Source organism: Neopsephotus bourkii, unplaced genomic scaffold (assembly GCF_033783945.1).
Source record: "Neopsephotus bourkii isolate Nb327-2 ecotype Australia unplaced genomic scaffold, CSIRO-AGI_Nbou_v1 NB_1624, whole genome shotgun sequence".
Classification (NCBI taxonomy): Eukaryota; Metazoa; Chordata; class Aves; order Psittaciformes; family Psittacidae; genus Neopsephotus; species Neopsephotus bourkii.
Genome location: NW_026902099.1, coordinates 9360717 through 9378941, shown reverse-complemented (window position 1 = coordinate 9378941; position 18225 = coordinate 9360717). Strand labels below are relative to the sequence as shown.

General features: G+C 38.8%; 1 protein-coding gene across 4 annotated transcripts in view; it reads left to right on the top strand.

The window, feature by feature from the left end:
- Positions 1–18225, top strand: part of CFTR (CF transmembrane conductance regulator) — a 90556-nt gene that overhangs the window by 58507 nt on the left and 13824 nt on the right. For 3 of the 4 annotated variants that reach the window (XM_061373052.1, XM_061373053.1, XM_061373050.1), the window contains exons 19-23: positions 2394–2544; positions 3590–3817; positions 6029–6129; positions 13504–13746; positions 16832–16987. In XM_061373052.1, the coding sequence (XP_061229036.1) occupies positions 2394–2544; positions 3590–3817; positions 6029–6129; positions 13504–13746; positions 16832–16987 (879 nt within the window). The remainder of the gene's footprint in view (positions 1–2393; positions 2545–3589; positions 3818–6028; positions 6130–13503; positions 13747–16831; positions 16988–18225) is intronic. The other variant, XM_061373051.1, reaches the window with a different exon arrangement.

Genomic DNA, 18225 nt, shown 5'->3' with positions numbered 1-18225 from the left:
AAAGAGGAAATCTGCTGGTTATTGCAGAATGTGGGAGTGATCTCTGGACTTAGGACCTGGGACCTCTCCAACCCCTCTGCTTACAGCAGGTTCAGCTAGGGCAGGTTGCTCAGGGCCATTGGATTTTGGATATCTCCAAGGGTGGACTCTCCACAAGTTCTCTGAATAACCCATTCCAGTGTTTGACCATCCCCACAATAAGATGTGGGGATGGTCAAAATAAAATTTTTCACATTTAAATGGAATTTTGTGCATTTCATCTTGTGCTCATTGCCTCTTATCTTCCCACTGGGTACCACTGATGCATTTTATCTGCACCAACTATTTAGTGGTATTTATATAAACAGAATATAATTGTTAAATATACATAATTTATAAAAATATTTGCACATATACACAAAATAATATATAACAAATACCATAAGGTAAGATCCCCTAAGCCTTCTCTTAAGGCTAAACAATCCCAGCTCTATCAACCTGAGATGTTCCAGTCCCTTTATCATCTTCAAGATGAAGATGATTAGCTTTTCTTAGGTCTTTTATGGGCAGTAGACTTACCAGTGAGTCTTCCCTTTCAGGGACAAGGGCTTTTCATCCAGGATGAATGAAACTTAAGGTTGAAAGAGTCCAGGGTTACTCTCCAATCACTGGGATGTACCCAGCTGCCCATAAAGGAAACAGTGGTATCAGCCTTCATATCAGTGACAAGAGATGGCATCTATGATGCTTTCTCTGACAGCCGTCAGGCCTGCTCCATACATCTTGGGTATGAACTGTAACCAGGTTATAACTGCAGTAGCATTACCACTAGTTTTAATATCTATCTTGGTCTTCTACCAGTGCTTACAGTGGGGACATCATTCCTTGGAGATCCTTCATGAGATGCTGCTAGCATATACTGATTGTCCTTAACGTTTAATATAGTCACACTCAAAAAGTCATGGTGAACTCACTGGACATTTATACCTGTGGTCATGACTGGTTTTCCCTAAATAATAAACCCCCATTGTTTAACCAGATCCGTTGCTGCAGTCATCACCACCCTGAAGCCTTACTAAATCGCTATGTCTACCACCAGCTGCATTTCCAAACCAGTGACACAGAGGAAGGATTAGAACATGTCTCCCCATCTGGCCTCTGTCCCAGGCATGAAAGCTCAGCACCTGGGGCATGGCAGTGCAGCACTGTGGCTCTTAACTGGGCTACGTGAGCCCTCTGCTGCCATTCCCTGACCATATGCCAGCGTCGCTGGCTTGTATGTTGATTTTTGCTACTGTTTTGTAGAGAAGGTGTCATCTTCTGGTTGCCTTTACACTTACTTTTCTATTGCATTGCTCAGATTTCTGATTTAAATAAAAAAAAAGTAAGAGACCTGGAACATGCTTACCTGTTCCTGAAAGACTCTGACTTCGAGTACTGGCAATTTCAATCCTTCCTGGAATTTATGTAGATGTAGCAGGAAAGGCACCACCAGCAGGTTTCTTCCTAATGTGAAATTAGCTTTGCTTTCCATCTATTTCTTTGCTGAGTAGTCATTTCAAATGTTGTTCCAATGTGATGTTCGTAATTTTGTCCAAATTGTCCATTTGCAGCTGCTTTGAGCAGATAATTTTGCAGTCTGAAGTAGTTGCTCAGTGTGAAAGGTAATACCCTGATGCAAAGCAGAACTTTACTGTTCTGTGTACGCTGGTATACTTGCTTTTCATCAGATTTAGGTATGAGACAAAAACAGTCTAAGTGCTTAAGGTGCTTCTAGAGTAAAGATCAAAGCCTGATTTAACTAAATCTGCCTGGAGCTACCAAGGATGAGGTTTTATGAGACCATGGTGGGTTTATTGGGTTAACTCTAGAATGAATTTGTTCCTTTTGAGTCATCTGTCTCCTTAAACTATCTTTGTTTCTCCTGAAACTGCTAATTTTTCATACCACAAATCATCTTATGACTTACGACTTATTTCCTATCTTGTCCTGATCAGGACAAGTAGTAGTCAGTTCCTGACAGTCTGGCATCCCTAGTCCAGACAAGACAGGGACACCACCACTACATTTGGGAGGTGGTTGCAGATACTGCAAGTGGTGTTTTTGCAGTTTTAACAAGACAGTGAATGCCTAGCTTTGTGATTTAGAAGCCTGCAATTCTGGTTGTACAATAGGAAACGTTTCTTCCATCTATTAAAAAAGATGGCAGATGTTCGAAAAGGTTATGGATCTGGTCTGAATTATTCATGATCTTTTCATTGAGGTTTGTTCTCAGCTGCAAATCCTACTTAGGTTAGCACTTTATGTTTGTTGAAGCAATACATAGTTGCCATGGGAAGGAGATTCATCACCAAACTCTAGTCTATAAAATGATAAGTTTACTATATCAATAGTATTTTTCTTTCATTCTACAGTTAATACTGATTGTGATTGGCGCTATAACAGTAGTCTCAATATTACAACCCTACATCTTCCTGGCATCAGTGCCTGTGATAGCAGCCTTTATTGTGTTAAGGGCATACTTCCTCCACACTTCTCAGCAGCTGAAACAACTGGAGTCTGAAGGTAGGAGCAGCAAAATTGGTAGAATTCTAAATCCACAACAAATCAATTGAGAAGTGATTCACCCTTTCACCTCTTCTTTGCCTTTTCTCTTGCAAGATGCTGTTGTCTCTGGGAGCAGAACACTTACCTCCTTAAAGCCAGTGCTGTTACTGATCCAGCCAATACTGAGTGCTCTGCTGCCAAAGAGTGATGGAGAAGATCTTTATAAAGCTGGGCTTTATCACCACTGCAGCTGAAAACAAATAAAAGTCCTGACATACAGTTTTCTTGAGAGTAAATGTAAATTGAAAAATTGTGGTCAGTCTTGTTATGCGCCCTATGGGTTTGTTTCTTTTTAAGAAATAATTGGAATTGATATATTTTTATTCCAAAGAATTCTTATTTCTAAATAAGTCATTTGACTAAATTTCCTTCCTCTCCTCCCATTAAGAGACTAACATGTTTCAAATAAAATGGAAAACCTCATTCTGAGTTTGCAGATCAGGCACTATGATCTGGCTTTACAACTGGCATATCCTCAGAAAACCAGTCCTGAGTCTTAAACACTGATGACCATCTTTCCTTTACTGCAGTGTAATTCTGTAGTTCCTCAAATCTAAATCTAAATTTCTTTGATGTTCACAGGGATCCAGCACTGGCTCACCACTTTCAAAATTACAATGTTAGTACAGTTGAATCCAGAGCATTACTCTGTGCTAAAAAAACTTCACTTGATGGAGTTATCAGAATTATGGAAATTCATTTTGGCTGGGGAGGAGCCACCTTTCTCTGCAGGAGCTTCCCCAAGTAGTATGCTAACTATGAAGAATTAATGTGACCCCTTCCTGGCACTACACTGTATGGAATTTCAACCCATTCATGCGAAGTCTGTTGTTTATATCTTGGTCTGGGGTTACTTTGGTCATGTATTCCAATAACATATGTAAATTAAACACTGACAACAATTATACTTCTGTGAGTTAGAGCATAAATCTGTGTATTTGTGTTATTTCAAAGGTATTTGCTTATGAGTGTTTATGATGTTTCTAATTTAAACACTTTACAGCTCGGAGTCCAATATTCACCCATCTTGTTACAAGTTTAAAAGGCCTGTGGACACTGAGAGCTTTTGGACGGCAGCCGTATTTTGAGACCTTATTTCACAAAGCCCTGAATCTACACACGGCAAACTGGTTCCTCTACCTGTCAACACTGCGCTGGTTCCAGATGAGGATAGAAATGATATTTGTTGTCTTTTTTGTTGCTGTGGCATTCATCTCTATCATAACTACAGGTACAGTAATTTTACTGCAGTACTGAAATGGAAGTCTTCTATTTAACAGCTCAGCTTTAGAAACTTCCAAGGGAAATAAACTATTGCAAACATGTTTAGCATAGATTGGAGTCACTGATTTTAGTATGTCATAATAGTAAACATGATTTAATTAAAATAGAAATTACACATTATTATCTGCAATCTGATGTTTTAGAGGACTCATTGAAGAGATTAGTCTGAAAACAATATCTGAAGGGACAGAACTTTTAGTGATGATAATTGCTGTAAACAATTTAATGTGTTTGAAACCACATTAATCTAACCCTGTTAGTGTACTGATGTTGATTATCATCTGTACAGCTCAGATGTTTTTAATAAATAGATGTTAATGTTCCTTTCATTTGCAAATGGCTAAGACATGCAAAGTTTTAATGATCTTTGAAGGTCAAACCAATAGTAGAAAGTCATGCAGTTCACTAATTTCCATCCCACTGGTGCATTTTCTGATGTGAAGTTTTGCAAATTCCAGCTAAAATCCACTTAAAAATGGCTCACCACTCTTAGTAAACCCAGAATATGAATGAGAGTCACTGTATGCCTTATTATCATAATTGTATTTGAAATGCTGCCCATGGCTGGCCAGGTGTAGCCAGTTTCTGACAAGCAGAGAATAGGGGAATAATGTCCCCCAAATGTTGGAATAAGTCAATTCTGTGGAAAACCTCAGCGGGTTTAGCTACAGATTACTTCAAATACAGTTTTTAATTGACTACGCTTTTGTTAAGTATTCTTTTTTTTAATTTTGATTCTCAGTCATTATTTTCTCTCCCCCAAGTTTTACACTGAATTTTGTGTGCAGGATCTGGATGCAGTTGCAATACTGTGGCCACAGATGAACAAGAATTTGTTTATTTTGTTGAGGAGGTTTCTGGTTCTAACAATATCGAGATTCCATTTGGTCACAGAATCATTGAATAGTTAGGGTTGGAAAGGACCTTAAGATCATCTAGTTCCAGCCCCCTGCCATGGGCAGGGACACCTCACACTAAATAATGTCACTCAAGGCTTTGTCCAACCTGGCCTCATACTGTGTAGAAAAGGAGCTAAGAGAAGTGTACATTTTATCCAGTATTGTATGAAATGATATCATGTGTTTTTCTGTAAGGAGCTCTCCTGATTCTTAGGGGAAAAAGAATAAAAATCCAACAACACAAATACTTCTGTAATAAAATACGCACCTACAGTACTTTGGCACAAAGGAGACTTTTAGTTCCCCTAAAATTCATAGGGAAACATTTCCCCTGCTGCCCTTCTCATTTTTTTATTTCATGTGCTCAGTAGTTTTGGTATTTCTTTTTTTTTAGGAAAACTGTTTCTTGTGTTACTGGTTTTCTGGGAGAAAAAAGGAAAAGGGATTCAAAGCACTTTTAAAAAGCTTGAAAATTTGTCATCTTGCCACCACTGTATAAAAGGTCCCTGGAGCAATACTAAATTCCTTTCAGCTTTCAGGAGGAATATTTTGCTTTTCTTATTTACTTCTATAATTGCTCTGATAACAAGATGTATATAAGCAAAACAGGAGGAAGTTTGTCAAATAAAGCCATAGAAGAGATGGAGAAATCATACAAAGTCATTTGGCTTAAATTCCCAGTTCCATTTAACACATAATGAGATTAAAACCAGCAGTGGGGTATATAAGTTTAAATGCTTATATTATACTGTATGAACTCATAGAGGAAAATCCCTGGAAAACCCCTTGCTTTTTACAACAGACAATAAAAGCAAAAGAATTTGTATCTGCGTCTTTGTGGAACAGTAAATAGAACATGTCCTCTATATGTCTGAGAAATGAAAAAGTAAACCAGCACAACTATCTTGAATTTTGAAGTTGTCAGCTGTGGTGTTTTAGTTAGATAAAAGTAATTTCATAGATTATATGCTTTGTAGAAAGGACATGGAAACCAAGATTTGCAGAGGCCTGATTCTCTTTACAGCTGAAGTACCAAGATTTAATTTTTTGTTCTGCCAAAGCAAGAACAGGGTCTCTAGTGAACTCAACAGCAAAGCCAGGTGTTTAGCTGATGATTAAGCTCTCAGTCCTTTGTATAAGTAAATCTGTGTTTTATCCATGAAATAAAAGAAGAGAGAACGTGAATATGTATTTTAAGATATACATGCTAATTTTCTGATTTATTTGCATATAAATTGAGTGTGTTTTTCTCTCCACAGGTGAAGGACCAGGTAGAGTTGGCATTATTCTTACTTTAGCTATGAACATCATGGGAACCTTGCAGTGGGCGGTAAATTCAAGCATAGATGTGGATAGTTTGGTAAGCATAAAATGCACTGTACTGTACTTTCTGTTGAGGAATTGCCTTATTTTGTTGATCATGGGTGTCCAGTGAGTTGTTTTCTGAACTGGATAACAGGCAGATGTGTCATAAAAATTCCCCTCATACCTTTCGTAGCAAACCTACTGGCTTTGGCACAGCACAAACTGAGTTTTTTTAAGATCAATAATTTTCCTGGACTAGGATAGGCAGAACCAAATAACTGAATTTGAGGATTAGATTGCAGATGTGAAAACTTCAAAAAGGGTTGGAATTGTTTTGTTATGATTGTATACTTTACCAAGGTATAAAATATACATTACTCGGTCTACTTAAGGGCTTTGCACAGCAGATCACGATGCATGTTTTTGAGCTCCCTCCATGCAAAATCAGCAATGATTTAAAAATCTGTTGTAGACTTCCCTGAGGGTCTTTTTCTCTGACATAAGACTCTGGAATGGTCCATGTTTACCCCTTGAATTTGTGTAGCTAGTCCGTTAGTTAGGATTGGCTTTAAAACAGAATATTTCACAAGGTTAACTCATCATCACCTGTCTGTTGAGATATGAGAAGCAGGCAGAATACTCATAAAAGGATATGTTTGTTCTTACAGTTTTTGTCATACCTTAGCTTGAATGTGTGAAAGTTTTAGATGTTATTTTTAAATATAATAGCTAGTTTTCTCTTTACACTTCAGGCATTTTAGGATCCATTTTAGACAGAATTCTTGTTGTAAAATACAGTAGCTTTATAAACAAAAAGAGAATTCTGAGAAATTAAAACCTCCCACATCCAGTCATAACCTCTCTGAACCCTAAATTATCTTTCTGAGACAACCATGTCAGTGTTGTAAAACAAACAGCTTTTACAGCAGATCTTGGAGACAGTCCTGCAGTCCTGATTAGCTTAAAAGGGTTGTTGGTAAAAAAAAAAAAGAAAGTAATTGGGGCAAACAATGACAGTGCAGGAATATTTGCCAGTTCAATGTATTTTTTATTTTTTTTTTTAATGTGATTTAACCAGTCTTATCCTGAAGGAAATCCTTAAGAGCCCCACTTACAACAGCTAATCTCATGTTTACACATGTGACTGGTGATAGTCCAGAAAGCTGACTCCCATTCAGGGACACATTTTTTCCCTATTCAAAAGTTGTTGAGTGCTGACTCTTTCTTTACTTCTTAGAGCAGCCTGTCTTGAAGGCCAAGCACTTTGTAGAAGGCCTTCTTTGCCGTAACTGCAAGATACACCAAACAGCAGTTGTGTGACTGATAATGAAGTAAAATGTGCCATTGGTAAGGCACAACAGAGGCAGAAACATTTAATCCGCTGTCATTTGTAAACACCATTTTAACCCAGTAAGGCATAATGTGGTCAATTTAATTATAACAATCTGCATAAGAATTATATGTCTTAATGCAAACTGAAGGTGTTTCACAAGAGTAATAGAATGTCTTACTGTAGGATTCAGAGGGTGCTGGACACATCAGTGTTTCAATAAAGAACTTACCCTTTTTCAAAATACATCAATGTTAAAATGTCATCTATTAGTAGCAATAAGGAAGCAACTCCCTTCTCCCTGAAAAGAAAATCTCAAGTTGCTTTAGATGTTTGTGAGTACTTTTCTCTATATTAAGGCAAACTACTGTACTGGAGCATCGGTCATATTCTATTAATGATAGCCTTCTAAGGTTCATCAGTGTATAGGTGGATCCTCTGGACTTCTTTCGGCAGTAGATAGCTGCCCACCCTCATCCCATGGATGTTTAGGTATCCCAGATGCCAAACTAATAGATACTGCTGGCATTGAAAAGCTGCTCCTGTACACAAGCAGATAAGAATAGCTTAATGGTTTCAGGATACTAGAACTGCTTCACTGAGTGATGCAGATGTATTATTTCCCATTCTGTATTCTCTACATTTAGCACTTCCCTCTTTAAAGTCTTTTATGTTTATTTGGTGACAGATGTCCTGCAAAGGCTTACATGTGTGCCTTAGTAGTCTATTTGGTTATACTCTATTTTCTCTCAAGGGGTACTTTGAAGCTCCTCACAGGACCAGATTGACTAGAAGTGACATCTCTGTATGTTTCTGGTTACAGACACGCACACACCGCTCTAGATAGCATCATTCTTGCTCTTCCTTGAGCAGCTGTGACATCCATGTTTAAAAGCCTGAACAGAAGCACATCTGATTGTATAGCACATTTGTAGGTAGCAGTATTTGGTTGTCAGATAAGCAAGTGTTTGAAACCCATGTCCAAAGGCATAGCTCCTCTAATTAGTGCATAACATTAAGCTCGTATTGAGTTGTTTTACAAGATATGCAAGGGATGGGACATCAGTAAAATAAATGCAAAAATGCAAAAGGACAGACAGGAAGGCAGGAGAACAGAGGAGCAGGATCATGTGAAGAAGGAAAAAAGAACCAGAAGAAATACTGGCCAAACAGATGGGTAGGTGGCAAATTTGACTTTATTCCAGACAGTCTCCTTCCTGAGCTTTCCACGACACTGACATATATATTGAAGAATTCCAAGTTTCTATTTTGGATTTTTTTACATACACATATATCCTCTTTGAAGCAATTTCTGTTGAGCTGGTTTGGCTTTAACTGAAAAATCCCCATTGTCTTTTAATACCCCATAATGGTTTTGGCATTTCATTCTTTATAACCTGAGCCCTGATACTTTTATCTACTCTGCCTTTTTTTTTTTTTTTTTAATTTTCTTAACATATGTGGTCACTCTGACAGCTCTCCATTGTTTCATTTCAAGCTACCGGTTAGGCTGGCTTTATCTTTTCACTTTGATCGTTTCTGCTAATATCCCTTTAGCTGGTTTTCAGTCTTTTTCTTATCCCTCCAGGCAGCCTTGTGGTATTTTTTTCCTTCATAAGGAACTAGAAAATAGGTTTTCCAGTAAGTGCTGCCTTCACAGGTAAGCATTGGCTTGTCCCAGTGGACTGTTTTAATGCTTTATAACCTTCTTGTTCACTGATGTGTATTCTGTAGTATACTGAGTGTGTATTCCCTAACTGGGAAGGACAATTCATTTTATTAGGGACAGAGAAAATGACATGCTTTTACTGTTGCCAAGATTACTTAGGCAAGGAGATATAAAAAGAATCCCCCAAAGAGATATTGAAACCACATTTGCTAAACCTCACAGTGTCCAATCTGTGTATCAGGGATGCTGAAGAACTAAAGTAGAGGACCAAAGGAAAATTAGGACTTAGAAAAAATGATGGTGCTTGTTTTTACTACTGTCAGCATAAAACCTGAGACCACTGTTAATTTATAGCTTTTACATAGACTAAATACTTGACTGTAAAATCTGCATCAGAATGACAATTCTCAAAGTGAGGTATTGGTCATCTGGAAGGAAGCAGAATCATGAAAGATCTGTTGGAACATTTCCTTTTCTTCCTGCAAAGCAGTGTGAGAAAGAACAAAAAATTCAATACAAGTTTTAAATGAACTAATTATTTCGTTTTTGCAGTATGGAACAGGAGTATATGCCCTGTAAGTGCCCCAAAAATGCAACAGCAGAAGATGTGAAACCTCAGTAAAACCTTATGGTCTGTCTGCATTGACCCTGTTTTTGCAGTGTCTTAATGCACTGGGGATTTTTACAGTATGAGCCAATTGGACCAACCTCTCATAGCACCTCTGAGTTGCACACTGCCCTTTCCAGCCAGCATGGTTTTGAGGAGGTGGTGTCTTGCAACATGATCGTTAAGTAGTATGCATGTCTGGTCTGAAGAGGGTAACTGCTCTCTTTTACAAGAAGAGAACATAGGACCTGATGAAATTAATTGTATTAGATTACTTGTAAAAGAATTACTTCTACCACTTTCAGGAAATATACATTACATAATTATATTATGTATTCTCCTTCAACATTAAGAAGAATTTAAGTGATATTAATGAGAAAGTAAATTAAAGAATGTGCAGTGTTATTAAAATCTCAGTAAAATACAATTAGGCAAGGCTAAAAATAGTTCATTATGCTCTAGACATTTTTAGTTGAAGTAGTAAATATACTCCTTTATTCTAAAGCATTAACTAGTGAATGCGAATATAGCAGGCACATTGTTGATGGAAGTAATCGGTAAAAAACTTGCTGTCAGCTACACTATACCTGTCATTATGAATGACAGAAGATTTCTGTCTCTGAAAGGAAGAATGGATATTTTTGTAAAATGTGAGTGACATCTATGCTGTATTCTGTCCAGATCTAAATCATAATTCAAATTACAGAACCAGGAAAGCATCCTTTTGAATTATTTAAAGTATTAAGGTGTATAAAATATTTGCATATGTGATGTGACTGATAAATTAGTCAGGAGAGCTGGGGCACGGAGGTGAGATTTTCTGCTGTAAGAGAAGGCTCTTTGTGCAGCTGGTTTCATAGCTGCTGATAAACTGATAGATTTTAGCTACTGTGTAATGGTAGGATCTCTTGGGCAAATGTAGGGAATCCCTGCTTGTACAAATGTTCACAGGTCTTTACGAAGCCAAGAAAGACCTTCATTTCTGAATTTTTCTGTATAGATAAGATTTCTAAAACAAATGTACCATCAAACACTGACTAAACAAATGCATGGTGCTCATCCATGCATGTATTATACTTACTAGAGACAAACAGGAAGTAAAATTGTCAGTCTTGTCCAAGATCTTCCAGTATGTATCACCAAATGAGATGACATTCATATACCAGCATGATGATGAACATGCCTTTCTATCTTGCACAGTGGTTGAGATGGAAATTGTAATCGATATGCTCAGGTGTTAGCAGGTTTTTCATACTTTCTGTCACAATAGTGTTTCAAGATTTTAATGTAAGCTATGATCCTAGTATTTCCTTGCATTGTATATAAATTTGCTTCCACGTGGAAAATCCACCTAACAATATTTCAATCTATATAAAAGAATGGGAGGGAATGGTAATATATCAAGTGGAATCACTTTGCAGAAGGAATATATAAGCAAATAAACAAGATCAAAGATATACGAAGGCTTTTCCATAATGCCACTAAAGAGAGATACTACTGGGAATACAGATTAAAGAATACATGCTAATAATAAGACCCATATATTCCTGGATGCAGTAGCTAAGCAAGTATCTATCTATTTATTAATTTAGTTTTCTAAGCAATGTCTGACCAATAAGCATGGAGACTATCTTATAATTTACTCTTGTTGTTTACAAGGACAAATTTTGATAAAACGAGGAATCTAGTTAAGTTAGTTGGACTAGCACTTAGGAACCTGAATGTAAAGTCAAATCACATTTTCTTCAAGTAAGAAGCTGAAATTTGTTTCCTGAATACAGAAGAAAAACAACAGAAATTTTGGGGGACCTTAGGACTATGAGCATGAAAAAAATTCTATAAAAGCATATTAGAAATTACAGCCTCTACAGAATGGACTAGTTAACCCAAACAAACTGTTGCTAGAGATCAAGAAGCAGATAGAAAGGAGAGACTTGACATTTGAAGAAGAACTGGTTGAGAAGCTGGAGACCTGATAACGGCCACATCAAATTAACCCACCAAGGTGGCAGTGGTTGTGGCATGTGATAGAATAACAGCTGTCACTTTTGATTAAGAAAGGGAAAAGAAAGTCATTGGTGCCCCCGTCAGTTTGTTAGTCTGATGACAGGAGTCTTTAGAAACAATTTTCAAAACTGTAATAAAAGATGCAATGTTTACAGAGTGAATTCACTGAGATTTGCTGACATTAAGGTTGCATCAGACTAACCTGATAACTGTATTGGATGATAAATTTTCCAGACAAAAGTAATGTAGTAGATCTCATTTGTCTTCAGGAAAGCACTGGTTATGGCTCTGTTTCAGAAATTATATACATGAAGGAGATCAGGATTATTACAAGAACTGTAAACTAGTTAATGAGTTGGACAGAAAGGAAATGGCATTAAGCTGTAGGGAGGCTACTCAACAAAGATTAGATTTGTGACTGAACTCATTTTAATCTTTTTTTAACGGTCTCAAAGAAAAAAATGTGTTGAAGAAATCTGACAAAGGCACAAAAGCTAAAAGGCAATGTTAGCATGAAGGATGCTGGGAATTGAAAAGTATTAAGTGACCTCAAATGGCAGATACAAAATAGATTTCAGTAACTGAAGTTCAAAGACTTGAATTTAGGGACTACTAAGAATAACCTCTAAGGTAAGTCAGGATCTTCTTAGAAATGGCTAAGATGGAGGAAAGCTTGGCTGACCACTGCTCAGTCAGAGGGTGGCTCAAAGATGTAGCTGTGAAGAAAAGAAGATGATTTTAGGGTGTGTTAATCAAGATATTCCTAATATACATAGGAAAGTATCAATGCCTTTGTACAATGTCTTTGTGAAGTGTCATCCAAAATGCTGTGTACATTCTGGTCAGACAAGAAAGAGTAATTTGAACTGAGATGTTCGGAGAAGGAGAACATATGTTAAGAAAGAAGCTTGAACCTGGACTTTTCTCTAGTCCTGGAGAACAAGAGGTGACTGATCTAAGGTGGCTTTCTATAAATTGAGGAAAGCAGCTAGGAAAACGAACTATTTACAATTTGAAATTAATAAACTTACAAGAATAAACTGGTCCATAGACTCAAAAATACGTTTTCTGACTACCTGAGCAGTGAAGTTCTAGTGAAGGAGGCAAATGAACTACTTATTAAATGACCCTTGACCCATTAAAAAGACAGTCAAGGGGAACCCTTCAAGTTCCATGCTCCTGTGAAAATTCAGCAAGACTGCTACTACGGCTTCTGTCTGAAGTTCATGAACTACAGGATTTGATTATTCTACTAAATACATATAATAACAGATATAAAATTAGTTGTCATGGAACTTACTACTAATTATTTGCTAAAAGCTATATATAATTTCTCATAGAAACTCAGACATTAATGTTTGTTTGATGCTACGGCTTTACATCTTTCCATTCCCACATAATCTGCTGATCTTTGGACATCAATCATTATTCAAGGAACTTTAGCTTTTTGGTTGGGCAACTCTTTCAGATAGAAGGAGTTGAAGGCTCCAAGATTGCTTTCATGATCATACTTTGTTTTTATAAATACAGGTCATCAGCAATTTTGAAAATACATTTTTAGGGCTGGAAAGACCTACTGTGTCCATTTATAAAGGAAGCAAATGGAATCACATGTTGGACTACTGTCAGTAGTAAAAAAGCAAGAGAATCTTGAGCTGTATACAGGAAGTATCCTGCCTCTTAAAATTATGTCATAGCATAACTTACACAGAAGAAAGACTTACTGTTCTGGCTAGGCATTAGGGATAACATTAGGGATAACTGTTTTGACACCTAAGTATTAATTAAAATTAGAATACTCTGTTTTGATTCATAGATGCGGTCTGTTGGACGAATATTTAAATTCATTGACATGCCAACAGAAGAGATGAAAAACATGAAGCCACAGAAGAATCACCAGCTTTCAGATGCCCTTGTAATTGAAAACAGGCATGCGAAGGAAGGGAAGAACTGGCCATCTGGGGGACAAATGACTGTGAAGGACCTTACGGCCAAATACGGCGAAGGAGGAGCTGCTGTGTTAGAAAACATTTCTTTTACAATAAGTTCAGGGCAGAGGGTGAGACACTTCTTTGTGTGTTTGATCTGACTTCTATTAAGCTTAACTGTAGAAATGTCATTATAAACCTATTCATTGACTAAAGAGTAGGTTCAGTTCAGTCAGGTTTTGTCAATTAAATTGTCACAAAACAAAGTAACCGTCTAAAGCACTTGAAGAACAGAAATGTCTTGTGTCTCCTCTTAAAAAGAGCTTGTCTGTAGGATTACTGGCTGCAAACAAAAAAGGGCAAGGAAAATCTGCCTCAGTTATCCTAGAAATCTTGAGGCTATTTACACCTCGGTGGAGCACAGTGGGGATGGTTGCTGGCCATGAGGAGCAGCATATACCGATAAAATGCGTATGCAGCAGTTCCCCGAACTGTATTCCTGTGCTTAAACTCTTCCGCCTCCTCCTGGGAGAGTGCAGCTTGCTGGTGAGAGTGGATGCCGGGGGCAGCCTGACCCTGGTGGAGCAGGACATGAAAGAATACTGGCTCCTGTGCCAAGGGTAATGCACTGCTGGCTCCAGCGGCCAGAGGGTGGAGGTGCCGCCTCGCCTGTTCAATGAGGGCTCTGCACCACCCCAAATTATTATATAGCAAACCATAAACAGCTCTATTCTTCAGAGAATTGACAGAACTCTATTAATCTTCCTGTATGTTTGGGGTTGCATTCAAGAAAGCATTAGTTTCAGTACAGCAGTTAGGCAGAGGTTTAATACTCTGCTTTAAGTTCATGCTGAAGGATCATCCTCGGTGGGGTGGGAAGACAGGCTCACGTGATTTCCTGAGTAGCAGCCACACAGAGGAAGAGCAGATTGTAACTCTTCCACATAGATGAGAAAAAAAGGTTCAGTGATAGCAACCTGGCTCACCAGAATGAAGCTCTGCTCCTAGTTTGGGTAGCACCAGTCTCTGCTAGGTTTGGTAGATCTGCCTTGGTTTACATGAACTGAATGTTTCATCTACAAAGTTGGAGGGCACCGAAATTTTGAAACAGGGAGTTTGAGCTCTGTAACGCTATCCCGAAACTGGCCTGCCTTTGGAAGAGAAGCACCTGTGATTCCTGGAGCGTGGAGGTGCAGGTGCCACTGCAGTCTAGAGGATTTACTTCCTGGAAAATCCCTTGGAGAATGGAAAATGAAAGATGCTTTTGTACTGTACAGAGAGTGGGCAAAGCAATTAAAACAAAGATCTTTTTTTCAATGGCTACGATTTAGGACCTCAGTACAATTTTGGTGATGAATCCCGGCCTCAGAGGAAGTATTTCCAGAACTGGAGCATGCTTCTTAAACTGGAGAGGATTTGTCTCTGCCCCATAGGGAAGCAGAGATAATACAAGTAAAATAAGCAGGGAAGGGGAGAGCCCTTCTCTGCTGAGGGGGTAGAATAGCACAGCACAAGAATGAAATAAAGTAGAATAGAATAGAATGGAATGAACTAGAATAGATTAGTATGTGATTGATAGGACAGGATAGGGTAGGACAAGACAGGGCAGGGCTACCCTCTTGATAAAGAAATGTTTCCTAATGTCTAAACCTCCCCTGGTGCAGTGTTCAACCCTTCCCACATGTCCTGTTACTGGATGCCAGGAAGAAGAGCTCAGCACTTTCCTCTCCACTTCCCCTCCTCAGGAATCTGTATAGAGCAATGAGGTTGCCCTTTGGATTCCTTTTCTCCAAACCAAAGTCCTCAGCCTCTCCTCGTAAGACATTCCTTCCAGCCCTTTCACCAGCTTCACTGCCGTCCTCTGGACACATTCAAAGACCTTCACATCTTTCTTAAATTGTGGGGCCCAGAACTGTACACAGTTCAAGGTGAGGCTGTGCCAATGCTAAATGTAGGAGGATAATCACAATTTTCAACTGGCTGGTCATGCTGGTCATGCTGTGTTTGATGGACCCCAGGAAGCAGTTTGCCTTTTGGCTGCCAGGGCACACTGCTGCTGACTGCTATTGAGCCTGCTGCCAAGCAGCACCCCCAGATCCCTTTCTGCAGGGCTGCTTCCCAGTCACTCCAGTCTGCACCTGTGCCCAGCATTACTCCATGCCAGGTGCAGAATCTGGCATTTCAGCTTGTTAAATTTCATCCCATTAATCATTGTCCAATGATCTAATCCATCTCGATCCATCTGCAAAGCCTCTTGGCCCTCAAGAGAGTCAACAGCACCTCCCAGTTTGGTGTCATGAGCAAATTTGCTGCTGGTGCATTCAACTCCTGCATCATCAATGAATGTATTCAACAGAACTGGCCCTAGAATTGAACCCTGAGGAACCCCACTGGTGACTGGTTGCCAGCTCAGAGGCCTGAGGCACTCTTACAGAAAGGATGCCACGCAGCAGGAAGAATCCCTTTTTTCACCATCACCATATATATTGTCACCCTACAAAAGCAGCTCATGCTGTGTAAAATCCAGCTGGTGGAAAAGGCAGTATCTTGGCATTTGCTTGTGGATTCTGCAGATACTGCTCATTCCAGCAATTGGTCAGTGGAATGCCATAAGGGAAACAGAACATTTTAGAAAAACCCTGTGTATGATTTTTCTTTACACCCTAAGAGGTAGGGAAAGGCAGCACTAGCTGGGCAGGTTGAGGACTTGCACTGCTACTTGGGGCAGGGCAACAGCATGGTGTGTGCTGTGACCACTGCTTCAGACCAAAGCTACCCCACTACAGTCATGGTCTGATCAGAATTAGGCCCTCTGATTTCAATTTTATGGAAATGGAGTAGCTTAGTAGTGTGATTCAGGTGCTCTTCCTACTTGGTTTTTGTCTGCTGGATGGGGTTTTGTTTAAGAGGACTTCATAGCAAAAGAAAGGGAAGGGCACAAACAGCTGGACTAATCAGTACAAGCTAATATAGAAGCAAATTTCTTCAGCTAACAGATTTCTTCATCTTAGTTAATTATAATAAAATAAAGAAGAGTCTGACCTAGTGTTTTGTTCAGCTCTTGCCATAGGCTTTTATCATCCTCAAATGAGTGACATTTACTATCCCATTGAGAATCATTTAAATTTTTCTCCACTGCTGAGATCTCTGAGTGTTTCTGCCTTTGTCTGTGGTTAATGTGAGCAGTGCTGAATACTTTTATGGTTTGCATTGCAGGTGGGCCTGTTAGGAAGAACTGGTTCAGGAAAAAGCACTTTACTTTTTGCATTTTTAAGACTGCTGAATACAGAAGGGGATATCCAGATTGATGGAGTCTCCTGGAACACGGTCAGCGTGCAGCAATGGAGAAAGGCATTTGGAGTGATTCCTCAGGTAATGAGATTACTGTATATTTGTGTGTCTTTATTTTCTTTGGTTCTACGTATGCTTCAAGCTGGAAGTTAATTGTTTTGTGCTAAGGAACAGAAACAAGACACAAAAATTTTGTTAAAAGGGGAGATGGATGGGTGGGTGGAGGGATGGATGGATGGATGGATGGATGGATGGATGGACGGACGGACGGATGGATAGATGCAATCATTCACAACAAACTACTTTCTGAGGGTTTCTGTGCCACTCACACAAGAATTCTAGAAATCAGAAGATACAGCACACTCAAACAGAAGTGTTCATAACCTTTTCTCTGTTCATAATGCTTTTCTCTGCACCTCTGAAACAGTTTGCATGTTGATTCAAAATAAGATAGTGCCACCTGAAATAGAAAATATAGTCAGTGGTGTTCTCAGCTACTGTTTCCTAAAGCACTACATCCCATATTGTGGTTAATGTGTAAATTCTATACATTGCTTGTTTTCCATGACAGGTTAGAACCATAATTATTGCTTTTTTTATATTCTACTAGACCACTAGCTGATTCACAGCGTGGACGCATCACTTTTTTTAGCTGTCACCTCTCATGACCATGTCATAATGCATGCATAAAGGAGCATTTCATGTTATTTATGCTTGCAGCACTGCTGGCAAAGTAATGACATTTCAGAGATGAAAGAGAAAACAGCTCCTCACATGGGTTTAGGCACCCTAGTTTTTTCAAATAACTGGAACAAGAGAAATAGTCTAAGGAGGAGCAAAGAACTAAACCTAGGACTTCCCTGTCTATTGTATTAAAAGGCAGTTACCGTCTGAGCAAGCTGGTAAGCTGCAATGTGGTGCAAAGCTGTGTGCACTGACAGCTTGAGTTGCTTTAAAATAGTTGGAAAGACTCTTGGGCAGCCAGCTGATTGAACTAAAAAATATGCTGTCAGGTTTGCATTTTCAAAACAGTGGTTTTCTTTTCTACAGCCATCATAGCAGAGCAGAGGTGTGTCATCACTTTCACCCTTCCTTGGGTATGTAGGCGAAAATCTGCTTTCTACCATAATGCAACAAACCAGCCTAATTGTAGTAAAGTCACTTCTGATCTATTTCAGTGTCATGGAGGTGGGATTTAACTCTAACTGAGGTGTTCCTTATGGCACTGCTTTGGCTTTGGTACCTGTTAAAAGACGTTGAATTGCTCGTGCTGGAAACACAATGTTTGCAAGTACAAGAGGAACTCAAAAATTATTCTT